This window comes from Glossina fuscipes, unplaced genomic scaffold, assembly GCF_014805625.2.
Source record: "Glossina fuscipes isolate IAEA_lab_2018 unplaced genomic scaffold, Yale_Gfus_2 1, whole genome shotgun sequence".
NCBI classification, from domain to species: domain Eukaryota; kingdom Metazoa; phylum Arthropoda; class Insecta; order Diptera; family Glossinidae; genus Glossina; species Glossina fuscipes.
In genome coordinates this window covers 17,739,532-17,758,734 of record NW_023998415.1, presented here as the reverse complement: position 1 = coordinate 17,758,734, position 19,203 = coordinate 17,739,532, and the positions used below count along the sequence as shown (strand labels likewise).

The 19,203-nt window shown below is 36.3% G+C and overlaps 1 protein-coding gene across 1 annotated transcript; it reads left to right on the top strand.

The window, feature by feature from the left end:
* Positions 1–63: 63 nt before the first annotated feature.
* Positions 64–18,968, top strand: LOC119632492 (protein split ends). The gene is made up of 10 exons (XM_038025411.1): positions 64–301; positions 1,857–2,144; positions 2,235–2,323; positions 2,388–3,004; positions 3,088–3,294; positions 5,104–5,905; positions 5,963–6,651; positions 9,601–10,434; positions 10,519–10,643; positions 10,730–18,968. Exons 2-10 carry the CDS (start codon positions 2,117–2,119, stop codon positions 18,664–18,666), a joined length of 11,328 nt encoding a protein of 3,775 aa, XP_037881339.1. The 5' UTR covers positions 64–301; positions 1,857–2,116; the 3' UTR covers positions 18,667–18,968.
* The last annotated feature ends 235 nt before the right edge of the window (positions 18,969–19,203 follow it).

Below are 19,203 nucleotides of genomic sequence, written 5' to 3'. Positions count from 1 at the left end.
AATATATAAACGACCAAATGTAGAAATGAAATAAGAATATACGTTTTATAAATAATTATACTATATATAAATATATTTATAGAAAAAATTAAACACTTTTAAAAAAAAATGTATCAATAATTTTTAAACCAATAAAAACGAACTTAATGCTTAGGCTTAATATTGTGTGAAACGAAAGACGGGAAAAAACTTAAAGGCAATATCAATTTTTTTCTTTCGGAAAGTATGTAAGAAGAAGAAGCAGACAGGCAAAAAAAGTGAAAAAAGTGTACAACCGGAGGCGACCAAGTGTAAAGAAAAGGTAAGAAGGCACCATTAAAAATGTATTAATTAAAAATAATTAAGTGTTAAAATATGCTAAACATGTTTATAAAGGGCATACATTTGAAGTATAAAAAATTAAATAAATTTGTTACTAACGATGTGTGCAATAGTAAATGGATGGGCGTAAATTTGCAAGATAAAATTATTTTTAAATATTGCAAACACGTAAAGATTAATTAATTAAAAGGATCACTTACGAGTTTAAGTTTAAATAAAAATTACTATTTATATAAATTTAACTCATTAAGCTAAAAATTTCACTTCGATTTTTTCCAACAAACGGGAAATGCAAATACATTTAATTTCGCCCAATAATATAGTGATCCTGTTCTCGTCTGTAATAAAGCGCTATCCTACATTAACAAGTCGAAGCGAACTTAACTTTTCTTCTAGTATTGAGCACTTTTTTAACTATTCTTACTTATGATGGATATGACGTTCGTTTTAATGATTAGTATTGGTTTTCTCTTTCGTATTTTAGCCGAATTAAAATGAGTAAACTATATGATGTAGGCAATGTATTCGTATATATTGCATTAATATGAGGGTTTTGTTTTCAAGTGAGTGCGTGTAGGTGTGTATTGAAACTATTACCGTATGTTTTGTTATGATATGTGCAACGTGTTGTGTGTATAATCATATAAAATCAAAACAATGTTTTTGGTCTCTTTTCAATTCATATTTATCCTGATAAAAACACATGTTATAATATGCCTTTGTAAATTTCTCATAATTATGTATTTTTGTTGCTTCAATTGTTATTATTGGTATTTATTTTGTATTGTAGTTATATTAAAAAAAAGTTCTTCATATTTTTTTTGTTTTTTTAAATTATTGATTTTGGTTTCACCTTAATGTACAAGTGTTTTTAATTTGTTTTATTTCTTTGTTTTTTCTCTGCAATTCATTTCATTCTATTTTATCGCTATACTTTCCCGCGCTTTCTTTGTAAAAATATGGAGGTAATTTTTAGCGCCAAAAATTTGTTAAGTCGTATTTCAGTGTTAACGACTTTGCATTTTGTTTACGCATATATTCCTCTGGACTAATAAAGTGATGGTTTATAATCTTAAAGATTAGGGCATTTTTTTCAATATACTGAAAGAGTTTTGAATGGCGCTGGGCATGATCATATTATATTATTATACTGCTTAATAACTAAATAACATAATCTAGACTCTTATAATAATTGAGCTAATATAGATAAGATGAAGATAGCGATTATGCTAAAAACAATTTATACTGAATAAGGCTTAAAACTATTGTGAATGCGTTATTATGTTCAAAATTTTAAACTTAAACATTCTCTGAAAAACTATGACAAACTAAACAGTTATACGGCTTCATTTGACAATTAATGAAACAGCTTACAAAACAACCTAAATTGACTATGGAACTTTCAATGCAAATCAATTGTACAAATGTAGGAAAAGTATTGTAAGAACAATCAAGCTACATAAAAATTGAACTAATGTTTTAACTATAATGAATGTTTGTAGTTAAAATGTTTAATCCTTTTCTTTATATTATAGGTATTTATCATTTTCCACAGAATTGGTAAAAATGTAGATGAAAAGGCAAAATAATTACTTGCAAACAAAAGAAAATACTTTAAAACCAAAGATATCATTGAAGTAAAAACGTGTCGACATAAGAAATCCGAGAAAAAAAGAGCTTGATAAGCAATTATAAAAGAAAAGAAAAAAAGAACTCTTAACTCAGCAGGAAATAGTAATATAATATAACAGCAAAAAGCAAAAGCAAGAAACCTAAAGCGTGAAAGCAAACATAAATGGTTTCTACTTTCATAGGACTTTTGGGTGAGTTCTAAATTTCTGACTCAATATATTTGTAAAATTGTTAACTGAAACAAACGTAATTTTCCTCTCAATTCTTTTCCATATCAAAAGATATACAATCATGGTGGGAGATACCGTGTATTTCACATTTTTGTTCATTGTTTAGTTCTGCATTTGATTTGCCTGATATTGATATTGAGGTAAGTTCTTTGCGTTTTACTTAAATGAAGACTTCATTATTTGTATATATTTTTAATTTTGAAGGATTTAGAATCAGCTTTATTGTCAGATGGTACTTTGGCTGAAGAAGATCATATTGCTTTAGTCCCAGAGCTTATTGTACGTTTACTTAAAGGCTGCGATGCTTTGCGTTCGGTAGCAAAAGAAATTACTCACAGCAACTATCAAATGTTTTTGCGGCGTTACTTACGCCAACAGTGTCGTCTGCATAAAACGGAAAATCATTTCGATACCGATATTGATTTTCAATCGTTACCGGTACGCAAGCGCCTTTTGATTTTATATGATTTATGTCATTTTCGTTTAAACTCGTCGGATGTGCAAGTGATTTTAAATAACTTGGAAGCAGATAGCTTGCGAGTTGAACCGTTAGGTTACGATTCGAAGAATTCCGGTTATTGGTATTTTTATGGTACACGTTTGTATCGCGAGGACAAACCAGCTGGTTCTGTTAATAGCTTGAAATCGCAATCGGTTTGGCAAGTGATTTGTTTTAGTGAAGAGGACTGGCAGAACTTGGCAGCGAAATTTAAGAGTTCCACGAATCCTAAAGAAAAGGAGCTCTATCAAATATTGGATGAGAATTTCCTGCCAAAATTACCCCAGTTATTTCGTGAACGCGAAAGATTGAGAAGAAGGAAGTAAGCACAATTTGATTATTATTTAAATAACAAATTCCAATGATTATTTCATTTTATTTATTTTGCAAAATTTTCTAATCCAGATTATTTCAAGTACGCAACTCGTCGCGCATGCGAAATTTGGCAGAACTGAAAAATCGCCAAGAGCAAGAACGTTTGCAAAGAGAAAGAGAACGTCTGCAACAGCAACAGCAGCAGCATCAACAGCGTTATCAATTCGAGCAGCCTTCCGTTAAACCCGCTTTTTTGCCTTTAACTACCTCAATTACACAAACTAGAGCACGCAGACGGTTAGCTACAGCCAATAGTCTACTCGTCTAAACCAATAAACAAAACACTAAGAAAAAAGAAAAACGTACCAAAAGAATTTTATATGAAATACAAGAAAACTAAAAAAAAAAAACAAAAAAAAAAAAAAAAAATTCATTCCCAAACAATATTCTACAAAATCAACTAATTTAAAAATCCAACAACAATTGGCAATAACCGCAACAATGACATTTAACCATTGATATTATTTTCCATCTTGATCACTAAACACAAACATTTTTCATGTTATCCATCACCAAGTTCGTTTGTGGCTTTGTATATTTTTACTTTTTTTACATAAAAGAGTTTGTTTCTTCATCAGTTTTCATTAAAAAAAAAAAATAATAATAATTATAATAATAATAATAATAAACATGCCGCCACACATTTAATCATTGAATTCGTGGAAAACCAAAATTCACTTCAAAATTTTCACTCATTTGTCAAAAAGATCCAAAAAGTTTTTCTTTTGCTCAAAAATTAAATCAAAATAAAACCTCTTAAAAAATAGAGAGAAAGAGAGAGAAATAAACAACTCGTAAAACTAAAATTGTAGTGGCTGGCGTGAATTTTTTTGATATTTCATTTCTGATTGATTATCTACCACATTTTTGGCTTGATTGATTGGATTCTGCAAAACACGAGCAATCAATTTGTGTTTTCCAACTTGAAACACACTTGATTTATTTTGTTTTTTGAACAAATTATGTAAGCATGTTTTAATTTTATATTTTACGAATTTCGCCTTTTTCTTCTTTTAAAAATTAGGTTTGTGCGTAACGCATAAAGCATGTAAAGAATTTTTGGTTTTTCTTTCATACGTTGACTCGCAGTGATACTAAAACATAAACAAAAAACAAAAAAAAAAAAAAAAAAAAAAAAAAAAAACGGAAGATTGCCAATAGAATAATCGGACGGGAATTAAAATAATGATAAAATAATAAAGATAACATGTAAAAGTATCAAATTGTTAGTGGTTGATGATTGCTGGGTAGAAAAGAAATAATGTTAGACGGTAATTGAAGATTTAACCAGAACCTAGAGCCAAATTTTTTAATGGTATCTTGAATTTTGCGTCGCATCGTTCCGTGTTCATTCTCCCTACTATAGAATAATCTTTTAAGCGTTTCGTAAGTCACCTCATAATATTTTAAAAGGATATCACTTGGCTTATTAAAGAATTGAGATCTTCTCTATACTGAAATCAACTAGATCCCATAATTGCGCCGTTGTTGGCGTGCTTCCACTGTGTATGAGCGAATTTCCCGTTCTATTGCTGATTGAAGTGCTTCTGTTTGTAGTGTGAATGGTTATTGCGAGTTACCTTGGCGAAGTAACAGCTTATAACAAATACATAAACGTTGTTAATTATTCTCTTGGGTTAAAAACGAAACGAGGATGTGGATGAGTTGAGAAATATTTTTTAAGAACAATATTCATCTCTATTAAGTTCTTTAGACTTGGACGCAAAGCATATAAAGGATGTTAAGATCGACAATAGACTGACCCCACCGATCGTCACCGGAGAAGCAATTCTTTTCTGTAATGTTGAATAAAAAATTTTCTCGCCTCTTTACACATTTTTCATTACAATAATTCAAAGGCAATTTTATACGAACACTGAAAACAAAATCTTCCGTTTTTCATTTGCTTTTCAGTTATCACATCATTTTCATTACGTGCATGATTTCATTGTCTTTCTATTGAAATTGAACGTTTCTAAAATGTATTGTTATCGCTAAATTTTTATTTTTTTTTTCGCGGTTCTTCTTTCAATCTGAATTTCATAGATCTCCGTCTACCTCAACAGCAAGTGGTATATCGACATACGCAAGTTCTTTACGTCGCACTATAACCACAAATTCTAGCGAATTTCTCGGTCATCGAGAAACGTTCTGCTTAACATCAGAAGACGAGGAGGAAGAAGAAGATAAGAATAGCGATCTGCCCGATTACGACGATAACGAGACAAATTTTAACGCAGCCGAAAATAATTGTGCAGAATCTCATACAGCGCATCGTCGGGCGATTCAGGATATATCGCCTTTGACTGAAGAAGATTTGAACTTATTGAAGAATATCAAATTAGAACCGGAAGACGACGAAGCGGCTAACGTCAGAGAAGTATTAGAGTCGGTAAATTCAGGTCATAATCACAGCTTTCAGAACGCCACCAATAACAATATTTTAACGTCTGTACATTTGTTGACACATCATGATAATCAAAGACAACAACAGTTACAGCAAAAACATCCATTTGTTGAAGACGATGTGGTTTTAGAAACCATAAACGAAAAGTTAACAAAATCCAATCGCAATAAAACGCATCATCATCACCACCACCATCATCATCATCATCACCATCATCATCATAAGAAGAAGAAATCGCAGAAAAAGCAAAAAAAGAGATCCAAAGAGCACCATCGCAGCAAACGGCATAAGCATGAAAATAGCTTTAGTGCTTCAGTACAAAGTACAAACTACAATAACAATCAAAATATAAGCACGATACCAAATTCCAATAGTAATACAACGACAACAATAGAAACCAGAAATTTAACAAAAGCGTCGGCAACAACAACAGTAACAACAGCAGCAGCAGCAGCAGCAGCAACAACAACAACAACAACAACAACAGCAGCAGCAACAACAACAACAAATAGAAAGCATAACAAGCAAAAACAACAACAGCAACATAAACATAACCATCGTCATCATCAGCAAGAGGATATTGATGAGCCAGTGTTAAGTCCTGAAGATAAGGAGAACTTTTGTCGTGCTATTGGTGTAATACCCAATGATAGTTTAAATAATTCCAATAATAACAGCAACAATCAAAACGATTTAGATTTAAATCAATCCGGTTCAGTGGCGGGAATTACCAACGACGTTGGTGTCCTTAGCGCTGGTGATCTATTACAATCAACCATAAAAAGAGAAAAAGATCATCATCGCATACATGATATGGCTCCAACGACAAATATGAAATTGCCCGGACGTCAGACAAATAACTCTCTATCATCGTTAACGGGTAATATATTCATACCGACCGCCCTGCAAGATAATTCAACCACATCTACAGCCACAAATACGACAACGGCAACAACAACAAGCGGAGCATCATCATCATCTACCTCGAAGGAATCTAACAAAGCGAAAAGTTCATTGTCTTCCAATATGGCAAATAAAAAGCAAAAAAACTCATCCGCAACAGCGGATAAATCCTTAACAAATCAGTCGGGCTGTAGTGGCAACAGCAGCGGCAGCAAACGCAAATCAAATAGCACCGCCTCAACCGTAGATGGATTACGACAAGATCTGTCACAACATTCGGATGAGTGAGTTTAAAATGAAAAATTCAGAATTTATTTGTATCTAATTTTATGTATGTACTGTAAATATGTAGTTTGATGTGTACGCTTGTCTGTGCATGTATTGATAATTTAGAATTTCCTCTTTGCACGGTTGGCTAAAAATTGGACATTATCCTTACCTTTATGCTTCAGATGTACGCGCATTAATAATCATAGGCTTTTTTTTTTTGACGCATAGCCCAATTTTACGGCAGCTTCATTTAAAGCATTTCGCGATTTTTAGGAAAACCAAATCTACTTCTAATAAAAATGTAAAAAAAGAAATGTTTGCAATTTCCAAAAAAGAAGCTTTAAAGACCTATAAAGCGTTTATATTCAAGATAATCAAGATCAAATTATGAATTGATTCAAGTATGTCCATCGGCTATGTCCGCTCTTTATTATAGATTATTGTACCCATCACCAAAGGTTGAGAGGTATATTTATTTTGTCAAGACGTTTGCCCAGAAGAAAGCATCAGGGGCCCCACAAACTATACGAACAAATCTTTTGAGTATGTCTGTCTGACTGCCTGTTCGGCTGCCTGTAGTGTCTGTTGTAAACATTCTCCTGGCCGCAAAAATGAACTTTCGAGCTTAAATTTGCCAGAAAGATTGGAAGTTCTTGCAAGCAAGTTGGTATTAAAAGTGGGCAAAATCGGTTAAAGTGGGCACACCAACAACAGTACGTTACGTAAAGCGAGGTCACTTCCCACTTTTTTAAAAGGAATAAGAAATTTAATTTTTTGTTTTTCATACTCTGTGGGCGATATTCTAGTACCTCGACAAAAGTTGAGAAAACTGGTCATACCTATCTCAACTGTGTAGTGTATCATAATTGCATATTTTTCGGCCAGTTTCAAATTCACAATGCACCTAAACATGTCCGTTAATTCATCTGTCCATTTGTCCTTAGCGTAAACATGTAGTAGTATCTGAGAGCTAAATACTCTCTCGTTAGCGAACATTATCGTATCGCCTATAAACTTGCAAAAAAAAATTTGAAAGGCGCCCAAACTTTTCAAAGAATCTACACCACGCCGCCACGTCTATATAGCAAAAACTGTAAACTATTTTGCTTTCAACACATACACCATATAAATTGTCACTTTTATTCTGAAAATAGGAAAAAATCAGCGATACCCACCCGATATTACAGAGTACGAATATTTAGTTTTTTTCCTTTTTTCAATTTTTTTTTAGGCCAACAGTGATGTGTGTAAAAGATTCGGTCACGACCGAATTGAATTTTCTTCTTTCTTATTAAAATTTCGTTTTCTTCAAATTTTTTTTGTTTTTTTTTTTTAAGCATAAACGTAATGGGATATAGAAGACTCGACTCAGTCGGACTTAGTTTTTTGACTACCTGACTACGAAAAGTGAATTCGTCATTATGACTTTATGCGTTAAAAATTTTAACTTGTTTACATTGGCACGAAGATTCAAACTGTCCACTTTAAAATAATGTTGTTTAGTTGGTGCGGTAGAGGTTCTCGAACAAAACACATCCAAAAAACAGATGATTGATATAAATAGGAATTGATGTAATTACTTTAGAGATTTGGAAAGATCAATATACAAGAGGACAGAATATAATAACTTAATAGTAAGGCAATGTTTGAATTAAATGGATTACTGAAGCGCTTCTATTACTACTACTAAGTGGCAGGTTTGGTTCATATATATTCGCAAGGTATGGTCTGACTATGAAATCATTTATATAATTCTATCGAAAAAAATGTTGTCCACTTAATTCGCGAGTTTTGGAATCTACTTTAGTAGATAGATGGTTTTGCTGCAGACTAATACCACGGTTCCCCGAACAATCAGCAATAGTTGTTGCTAGCAATAGTCAATATTTTGAATAACATGGGAATAAAAAAAAAAAAAAACAATAATCCAAATAATTAATATATTAACATATGAAAAAGTGTTCACGTGTGTAGATGATAAGCATACTATGGCCGTTTTGTTTAGGATATGGCGCCTTGGTTTGAATTCAAATATATTTAAATTTTTTTAGGTCATCCTTATCAATGATAAGTTTCCATGTGAAATACCCAAATATACGTCTTCTTAGTTAATAGATAGCTACATTCCAGCTTGGGAATCAGAGATAATTCCAAGATGGGTGTGACTTGCAGATTATAAATTGTAACCTATACGAATTATTAATATACGGTTTAGTATTAATATTGTCTAGTGTCAATCCGGAAAAGAGTAGAAAAGAATAGATGGATTTGACTTGACACGCCCGTATTAAAGAATTTGTTTACAAGTTCTAGGCTAAGATCTCTAAAGATTTAATCTATGAAAGGACAAATTATATAATTCATATTTTTAATGTCTAAAGTTAAAAGCAACTTTATCCCAACTGATCTGATGAAATCGCTTAGGGGTAATGTGAATATCGTTCGTTTCATTTTTTTAAATTTACATATATTTTGCCAGATTTGTCTTATGTTGTTGAAATATTTAATTACAGTTTTCTTAACCAAATTTTGATTTGTAGATAAGAAGCATGTCTTCATGTTTTCGATTTCTTCTTGCTTCTCTTAGCATTTTTATTGGCTTTTTCGATTTTTCTCTGCTATCTCTTCTTTATTTTATTTTTAGTGAGAACAATCACTTGTAAATAAGCAAAAAAAAAAAAAAAAAAAAATCATTAAAATCAATTGTATTTTATGCTTCCCTTGTATTTTCGTTTATTTTGTTTTTCTTAACAAATGTCAATAAAAACCAAACATCATCTCTCAACCTCAAATATAATCAATTAAAATAATGATAAATGATATGCGACATAAATAAAAAACAAAACATAATTTATGCGTAATGTAAAACGTAAATATCCTACATGACCACCACTACCATATCATCACCATCACCACTACCATAACCTTTACCGTCACCTTGTTGTCCTCCATATTAAATGTAGAAATGTAATTAGTATCAAACGGCAATGTGCACTGCAACACGAACAAAGAAAGCGACATCAACCAAAAGAATATTATGATGCCAACACCAACACCGTCACTACCACCACCACCACCACTACCGCCACCGCCACCGCCACTGCCACTGCCACTACCACTATCACTACTACAGTCACGAATAGTTGTCATTACAATCAACATTATCAACGACAATTGTGCAGTAGTAGTAGCTATGTGCAGTGTGGTCGAATAACATCGCCATGTAAAGTAGCAACAACAGAAGCAGCGATTCCACCAAGCAAACGTTACTTAAAACATAATACTAATAATTACAGTAGCACTACTACTACCCTCATCAATAATAACAATAACAATAATAGTAACAATAATAATAATAATAATAATAATAATAATAATAATAATAATAATAAGTCCCATTCATCATCCATTTCCACTTCATCCATAATTAATGCAAAATTTTCTCATATTAATACAAATGCACACACTTCCCATTACTATCAACATAATCATCACAATCCAAATTCCTCATCATTATCATTATCTACAAATGCGACATCATCGTCATCGTATGTACATAAAATGACTTCCCTGTGTAGTACACATCAACAACAACAACGTTCACAATACTACAACAATTATTGTACAAACAAAAAATCCATCACATCAAATATTCTTAGCTTTACTGAAACGGATGAGATCTTACAAATTGGTATGCATAAGGTGTTGGTCTATGTAAAAAATCATCGTGACGCTTGGCCATTTATGGATCCGGTTGAAGAAGATATAGCTCCCAGATATTATTCAATTATCCGAAGGTTAGTCTTATTTAGAATGCGTTATAATTTGTAGTTCCAATAGAATTATTTATTTTCCCCAATTTTGAAATACCGTTATTACAGACCAATGGATCTTTTAAAAATGGAAGATAAACTTGATAACGGTGAATATCAAAAATTCAGCGATTTTCGTAATGATTTCAAGCTCATAGTTAACAATTGCCGTCTTTATAACGGCAATAATAATGGTTAGTACATTATTTTCTTTAATATTATTTATAAGAATACCTGCAGATTTGCTGATTACATACATATATATTCTTCTAATCTACAGAATATACTGAAATGGTTAATAATTTGCAAGAAGCATTCGATAAAGCCACTAAAAAATATTTTGATCATCTATCTGATGATGATGAGGATGATCCTGGCTTAAGTTATCCAGCATCTGATTCGAAAATGAATGTGTTTCGTGAAAAATACTTTAGCAAGAAGAACAAAGATAAGGAGAACTCGGAGTTAGGTACAGCTAGAAAATCATTGGGCAAAAGTCAAGACCGCAAAAAACACACACGTAAGGAAAAACTGCAAGAAACTGAAAGTGAGGAGGAAGAATTTAAGGCTGTGCGCGATATGCGCTCAATAAAAGAATCAGTTATAGATGATAAAACGGAAGAAGAATTAACAGAAAGTTCGCCAAAAATTAATAAAAGAAAACGAAAAGAAAAGGATAAAAGACGTAAAAAGAAATCACGTAATCGAAAAGAGGAAAAGTATAGCGATCAAGAAGCAGATAAATTACAAAATGAAGAACCGCCACCAGATGAAAATGACGAAGGCGAGGACTACGAAGAAAGTAGAACATCTTCAAGAAAAGGAAGAAACTCTAAGGAGTCTTCTTCGCGAAAAAATCGAAAGCCTAGAAATGATAAGAAATCCTCAAGATCTAATAATAAAATTGATGCAAAGTCAAGAAAGTCAGTAAAGAAGTCAAATAAAAGTAAACAAAAGGAAGAAGAAGATATGTTAGAATATTCCGATGAAGATGATTGTGTTAGCGTACAGAATGACCTTGATGCTAATGACATCAAAACAAACCGAAGCTTTGAACTGAAATCGTCAAAAAAAACTAAATTAAAGCAAAGTACATCAACAAACCAAAAAAGAGCGAAAACTGCAGGAAAAAAGAAAAAGGACAATTCTTCAGCAATCAGAAAGTCGAAGGGGCGGACTAAACCGTCTTCTATTCGATTGAAAAGAACAAAGACTGAACCGTGCGAGTCAGAAGAGGTGAGTTCTTTAGATGGTAATGAACGGGATAAAACGGAAGAACTTCAAGAATGTCCGCCCACTTCACCACCGCCGCTACCGCCGCCTCCACTTAAAAAAAGACCAAGTTTGCCATTAAGTAAAGACTTTCCACCTCCCGCTGTGGCTGCTTTAGAAGCTTCCGCATCGGAACTAGAAGAAGACATAAATGATGATGACTCGCGTAGCATGTCACCATTTAAAGTGGATTTGCATAAAAAATACTCAAAAAGTGTCCTTAATGACGATCTCTCTGATCTATTATCGCCTGTGCAGAAGATGCCAAGTCCTAGAGCATCCAGTCCGAGCTGTAAAATAAAGCCTTCAGAAACAGACGAGGATGACTTTAAGTCAGTGTCTAGTCACAGCTCTTCGCAATCTAGAGAGGCCAGTGTAGAGCGTCCTAAAAGGAAACAATCCCCCAAAACGGGTAAAAATTCCAAACGAAGTAACGAAACAAAACGCAAATTGTCGACATCTAATTTGAATTCGTGCGACAAAAAGAAAGCAGACCCAGAAAAAGATGCTGCGGTAGCAGCTGCGGCTGCTGAACAAGCCGAGTTAGACATGCTGTTGCCTTTTTTAGATAAATACGAACTAATTAAATATAGACGAAGTCGCGCTTTATTGAATCAACAACAAAATGCGATAGCAACTACCGAATCTAAATCATCTACACAAAGACAGCAAAGCTCTCGTAAACGTGATTCTAACAAGAATATTGAAACGGAAAAAAATGTAGAAAAGTCGACTACAGAAAACACGCGTGGACGTAAATCTAAAGACGGATCAAAGAAAGCAAAAAAGGTTTTAGAAAATTCAGTCACTGAAAAATTCAGCGATTCTGCAAAAACTCCGGAAAAAGCAATAGAAGCAAAAATTGATTCTAATAGGACGAGTAGTATTGCAAAAGTGGAAAGTCCCAAAGAGCAACAGTTATCAAGTGAAGATTTATTAAGTGAAACTCAATCAATTAAAGAAAGGAAAAACATAAGCATGGATAAATTGCCACCTAAGAAGAAAGAGAAGCTGAAAGCCATATTAAATGAAAGAGAGGCTGAATTCTGTGAGCCATCCAAATTGGAGGAAGAAGAACAGAAGAAAACGGTAGCGCCGCCGCCTCCCAAGAAGTCTTTGCAAAAAAAGGCTGCTGTCTCAGTAACGGCTAATAAGAAAATCACTAATAAAGGGAATGCAGCGACGAGCTTTAATAAGCCTTCTGCTTCGTCAACAAATTTAGAAGCCTTGGATGTAGAGACCGAGCAAACCTTGAAAGACATTAATCGTTGGCTGGAACATACTCCACGGTTTTCCGAATTTTCCTCAGCCAGTAATTCGCCTTCACGCTATAATCTGTTAGATGATTTTGATGCTTCTATAACCAGCAAATTAGACGCTTCTGATTTTCGGCGTAACGAACCCATAGCTCCCGCGAAAGTCGATTTGGTACCCGTCAAATTGGCTGAGGCGTTAGATGAGCTTGTAACAGATAATAATTCATCTAGTGACACTACATTGCCAAAGAAAGATATAGCCGACTTGTTGCCAGGAACTACTAGCAGATTGAGTTCGATAAGTAACACGCCACCTCATTCGGTGACTTCCGGTAATTCTGTGGGTAGTACTACTGTAAATGCTTCTTCAAATAGCTCTTCTGTGAACGCACCTTCTATAGCTTCTTTATCATCAGCTGCTGCAGCAGCAAATACTCCTTTGCTAATTCCGCCCCCAACAACTGTGCCCCCCACATTAACTACGATTACCGCACCCAAACCAAAGGAAACACAATTGCTCTTACATCCTCCTCCTCCACCTCATATTAAACAACAAATGGCTAAAGAAGCTAAACGTAAATCTCTCAAGGAAAAATTGCAAGCAGCCACAAATCCCCGACGTAAGGATCTTTTGCGAACTATAGATCGTTTACAACCTGGCAAAGCTAAAGGTAATTTGATACAGAATGTTAATAAACCAGAAGAATTATTTCAATTGGGACCAGTAGCTGCTAAAGCTAAGGAGGTTAAAAACTCATTGATCGTTGAAACAGCTGATAATGTTCCCAAACTAAGTCTTGGTACAGTAATAAAGACGGATAATTTCGGCTTAGGGCAGTCGTCTTTTATTGACGAATTGGCCAGTAAGACTGTAAATAAGGCCGCTGTAAGCCCTGTTTTATCCACCTGCGCAGATAAAGAAGTAGAAGAAAAACTCAAAAATAAGAGCGAAATTGTTCTAGAGGGTTTGCTGCCCTTTCCTAAAGTAACAATATTAGCAGCGACAACGTCTTTGCTACCTAACGAAGACGGTATAGAAACGCAAACAGAAGACACCACAGAAGCCAAAGATAAACAAAGACCTTTTGAAGCTTTGCTAACAGCTAAGACTTTACTTGTAGGTGGCAAATCAACGGCTACGGAAAATATAGTCGCGGGCTCAAGTTCTAGCTCTTCGGGCTCTAAAGAAAAACCAAATTTGAGTGTGTGGCTTAAAGCGTTTGGAGCTCCCAAAAAGACGAAGAAGTCAGATGAAGACGAGGCAAAACAGCAGGATGCAAATGAAAACTCTTCGAACAAATCAAATGAAGGCACTTCCCAGGGATCAGGAACTACTACCGGGGCTGTTGCGGGTAAAAGTCCCCCATCAGCCTCTTTAATAGGGGAGGGTTTCTCTCTGCCTTCTGCTCCTCGCCAACGTAAAGCTAGTACAGGCAGTACTATTTCAGAACGATCAAGCTTTAGTCAGGATCCCGATTCTCCAAGAATTACTATAGAAGATCGTTACGGCACGTACGGAGGAGGCGCTTACACTTCACCAATAGGTGCTTCACCTATAGGAGCTTCACCCATAATGGTGTCACCCAAACCAGATGAAAATACTAAACCCACTTCGCCCTATCCTTTAAACGGAGCTATAAAAGTTGGTTTTTATCAGGATACTACAACCAAAAGTAGTCCTGATAAAAGTTGCAGCCCCAGAGAGATGCCCTCACCGTATCCGCAGTACTCGCAGCATATTTATTCTTCAGCTTCATCACCTAATGTTTCTACACCCGAACTAAGTGGTACTTCTCCTTATGGAGGAGCCAATAGTTACAATCCTTCAGGCTCGGAAGCTTCGAAAACCCCAGTGTATTCTTCTACTTCGCCTCTGCCAAATCTCTACGATCAATATAAGCAGCCCAGATCTCAAGAGTCAGATTATAATTCGTCAATGAGTCCTAGTACACCTAATCCACACTCGCCTTACCAACAGCCACAAAATTCTCCCTACACGACGCCACAACCTCATCAATCACCGTATCATCCGCCAAATTCACCATATCAACAAACACAACAATCTCCTTATCCTCCTCCAGCGCAGTCACACAGTCCTGTACATACGCCGCAAAGTAGCATGCATTCTCCTCTCCATCAGCAGCAGCATAGTCCCTTGCCTAGTATAGGTTCACCGGCCTCTTCGGCTACCACTCAACCTCCTACACCTTTAGCTCATTCACCAGTTGACCAGCAGCAACAACAACAAAATTCTCCATATCAACAACCAGTCTTATCACCTTATCAACAACAACAGCCCCAGCCCTCCCAACAGCAACAAACTCACAGTACGGCTAATGTAACAGCATCGCCCCAACCTCCAACTTATGTTTCCTCCACAAGTATTTATACATCTCAACAAACTATAGGAAATTCTTTGGTATATAGTGGACAGCAAACCCCCCAAATGAATAGAGAGACTCACAAGCATTCTAGCGCCGAACATCATCAGCAGCAAATTTATCAGAACGAAATGGAAGGCACTTCAGCAGCAGGACAAAATGCTGCAACAGTTTTATCCTCCAATGCTTATGTTCCACCAACTGCTGCAGTGTCAACCGCACATTTGCAACAACAGCAAAGGCAAACAGAACCTACTGCCAATATTCTATACAACAATTCCATAAATACGATAAACAAAAGTCGCGTAGCAGGTAGTAATAAAGTGCACGATTGGCGCGAAAATTCTTCATCTTCTTCTTCTTCTTCTGCGATAAGTTGTCAACAACAACAGACTACCGCTGCTAATAGTCAACAACAAGTGAATATTCTCGGCCACCATACACAGCAACAGCAGCAGCAATCACTAATACAGAAACCTCAGTATCCAACATATGCACAATATCAAGCAGCTACAGTGCCTGGGGTTAATAAAGCAGTCGTCTCAGTCCCTGGTAGCGCAACTAACGATCTGCAGGCTGAAAATGTAAAAAAGCAAACTAGTGCGGCGGGGACCGTTAATGCCACTTACATCGGAGATGCTGCTGTTGATACTGCCTCTACATCAGCGCCCGATGATGGTAACGGTGAAATGTCTGTTTTTATGCAACATTTGCAACATCAACAACAACCACAACAAATTCAAAAGAGCATTATAGCTGTCGAATCACCTAGTAGTACTCAAAATAATCAAAATTCTTTAAAACGATCTGCGACAGACGATTTGCTAGGAATGGATTATAGTGGAGGAACGACGCGGAAGATGCAGAAATCGGACGATGATGCAATTATTGTCGCTAATCAGCAACAGGCTCAATCAAGTCAACAACAGGCTCAACCAACACTGGCAGCTGCTTTAATGGGTCATCAGCAGACACAACAACAGCAGCCCTCCCAACAATCACAACCACAACAACAGCAATTCAGCAAATACTCGCAGATGTTTGATAGCATTTTGGGTTCAATGGCGTTTAGTAAACATTTGGGCAATATTGCGAGCGATAAAGCTTTTTTGTACAATCATGCTGCTTCTTTGGGATTTCCGAAAGACTACACTAAGGATACGCAAAATTTTCAAATGTCGCAGCAGCAGTCAGAGCAAGCGAAAGGTATGATACAGCAGCAAGATCAAAATAAGCACGTTGCCAATGCTTTGATGCACACCAACCCAGAAACCCAACAACAACAACAACAGCAACAGTCACATTTACATCAGCAACAACAGAACAATCAAAGTGTACAACAACAGCAACATAAATCTAGCATAAATTATAATAATAGCAGCAGTGACTTAATTCAACAGCAGCAACAACAACAACAACCGCAAAAGTCCAGTGAAACTTTGCATAAGCCCTTAAATATGTCGAACAGCGATAACACATACATGGCCCATCAGCAACAACAACAACATCAGCAACAGCAACAGCAGCAGCAGCAGCAGCAACAACAACAACAGCAGCATAATGTACATCATCAGCAACAACATTCAATTTATCAAGCTAATAAACTTACACAGCAACAGCAATCAATGCAACATAATTACGGTCATCAACAACAACAACAACAACAACAACATCAACATCAATCACAACAGCATTCCTCAACTACAGAAAAAACTTCCACAGGCGCTACAAACATGGCCATTACTCACGATACTCCTGCGAACAACAACACTAGTACTACTTCTTCTAATGGTGGTAACAATAGTAATAACAGCACTTTATTGAATGCTTTAAACAGCTCGCATCATTTAACACATTCACATCATTTGGCTGCCTACAATAAACCAACACCGCCACCGCCGTCATCCACACAAACCTATAATAATCCCACCAGTTCATTATTGCATCCCCTGGGTGATCCATCAATGTTGGGTTTATCAAGTACATCTACATCATCATCATCGTCGAGCAATTTTTATGACAAATCAGTACCACCAGTAGCACATATGTACAGTTCTACAGCGAGCTCGATGGCTAAGAGCTTAACGGCTTCCCCAGCGACGCAACTATATACAAACCCTTTAAATGGATCGGCGAATTCTTCCGCTGCGGGTGCGAGCATATATGGGAATCCGCATCAAATGCCCACTGCCAGTGGTAATTATTTCCATAGCTTGACAGGTAACATGCAGCAACAACAACAGGCGCAACAAAGCGCAACGGAGGTAAAACCGGCAGCTCCAGCTCCGGCAAAACGAGGGCGAAAAAAGAAGGCATCTACTATAGCGGCTGAACAGGCAGCCGCTGCTGTCAAACAACAACAACAGCAGCAACAACAGCAACAACAACTGCAACAACAGCAACAACAACAAACGCACCATCATCAACAACAGCAACAGCAAAATCTTCACACTTCTTCTTCGTATAACAACCCCGCCTCCAATATAACGCAAAACGTGGTGGCTGCTAATGTATCAGCCGCTCATCATTTGCAGGCTCATGCTCAAGTTTTACAACAGGGCTTCCAATTATATGCTGGCCTCAAGTCTACCGGCGTCAGTTCGCCTCTTTCGACTTCAAATTCATCCGCCGCTACAGCCGGCTCAGTTGCCTCTAGCGGCAACACCGCTAATTCAGCAGTCACGTCATCAACAGCCTCAGCGCCGCCGGCGGTAGATGCGGCGACGGCTATTTCTCTTAAGACGGCTGCGGGCATGGTCCCAGGCAGCGCTTTTAATTTTGGTCCTAGTGCTGGCAGTCTAGGATTGTATGGCGATCAAACGGGGAGTAATAGTTATTTGGACCAGTTTCGGGACGCATCCAATTCATATTACATGCCACCAGCACCAGCTCATCGCAGCAGTTCAACGGCAAGCGATAACGCTAACTCAGCAGTAGCGGTTGCAGCAGCCGTCATGGATAAAACACAAACAACATTAAATCCGGCAGCAGCTGCTGCGGCTGCTGCTACAAATCCTTATAGTCTATTCGCTGCTCATCCCTCGACCCGCGCAACCCCGTACACTTTCATGAATACTGCTTCTCAGCTAGACGCAGCCAACACACAATTATATCAGCAATATTTTCGCCGTGACGACTTCCATTCACGTATGATATTTAACCAAAGTTTGCTAGGTGGCCCGGCGGGCGCAGCAGCTGCTGCTGCAGCAGCTACTTATGCACAACCACCGCCACCGACTGCTTATCGAGCTCCATCGTTAGGTTTGCCCAAACCATATGACGCCGCCAATCCTCGTTCATGGTTCTAGCAGTGCGCTACTCAAAACGAGTCACAAGTAAATGATGAGTCAACTTCGAGTGAGCACCAGATAAATGGAAGCACTTTAATGTCGTCAACTGAAACACAGGAACATCAACAGCGATTGCAGTTGTAATAATGTGGGTGCGCATTGCAGATTGTAGATTAGTATTTAAAGTCGAATGTTTTATTTATTATTTTTTTTTTTTAATATTTTTCTTTTTAATTAAGTTCATTATAAAAACTGCAAAGAATATGCCCATGATATAGAAAATTTTCTGTTTATTTCCTTCGCAAATACAGACATTAAATTATTTACAACACATAAGACGCAGATGTAGCTTTATTTCCGATTATTAATATGTAAAAATTACTTGTATGCATTACGTATACGTTTCATTGCCACGCATTTAAGTCGCGTAGATTGTTTAGTCCCATCTTCAACAATTCTCATGCTTGCCAATTCCATTTTCTATTTCGTACGGTCCGTTATAATTGTTCGCATTCTGTTATTTACTTTATTAATGCTGGAATTACTCGATTTTTA

What these genes read in the sequence shown, in the direction of transcription:
- LOC119632492 (XM_038025411.1), top strand. Translation starts at nt 2,117, where the DNA reads ATGGTTTCTACTTTCATAGGACTTTTGG. An exon ending in TACTTTCATAGGACTTTTGG is followed by an intron (nt 2,145 to 2,234) that starts GTGAGTTCTAAA and finishes CCATATCAAAAG; the next exon opens with ATATACAATCATGGTGGGAG. An exon ending in GAAAGATTGAGAAGAAGGAA is followed by an intron (nt 3,005 to 3,087) that starts GTAAGCACAATT and finishes TTTCTAATCCAG; the next exon opens with ATTATTTCAAGTACGCAACT.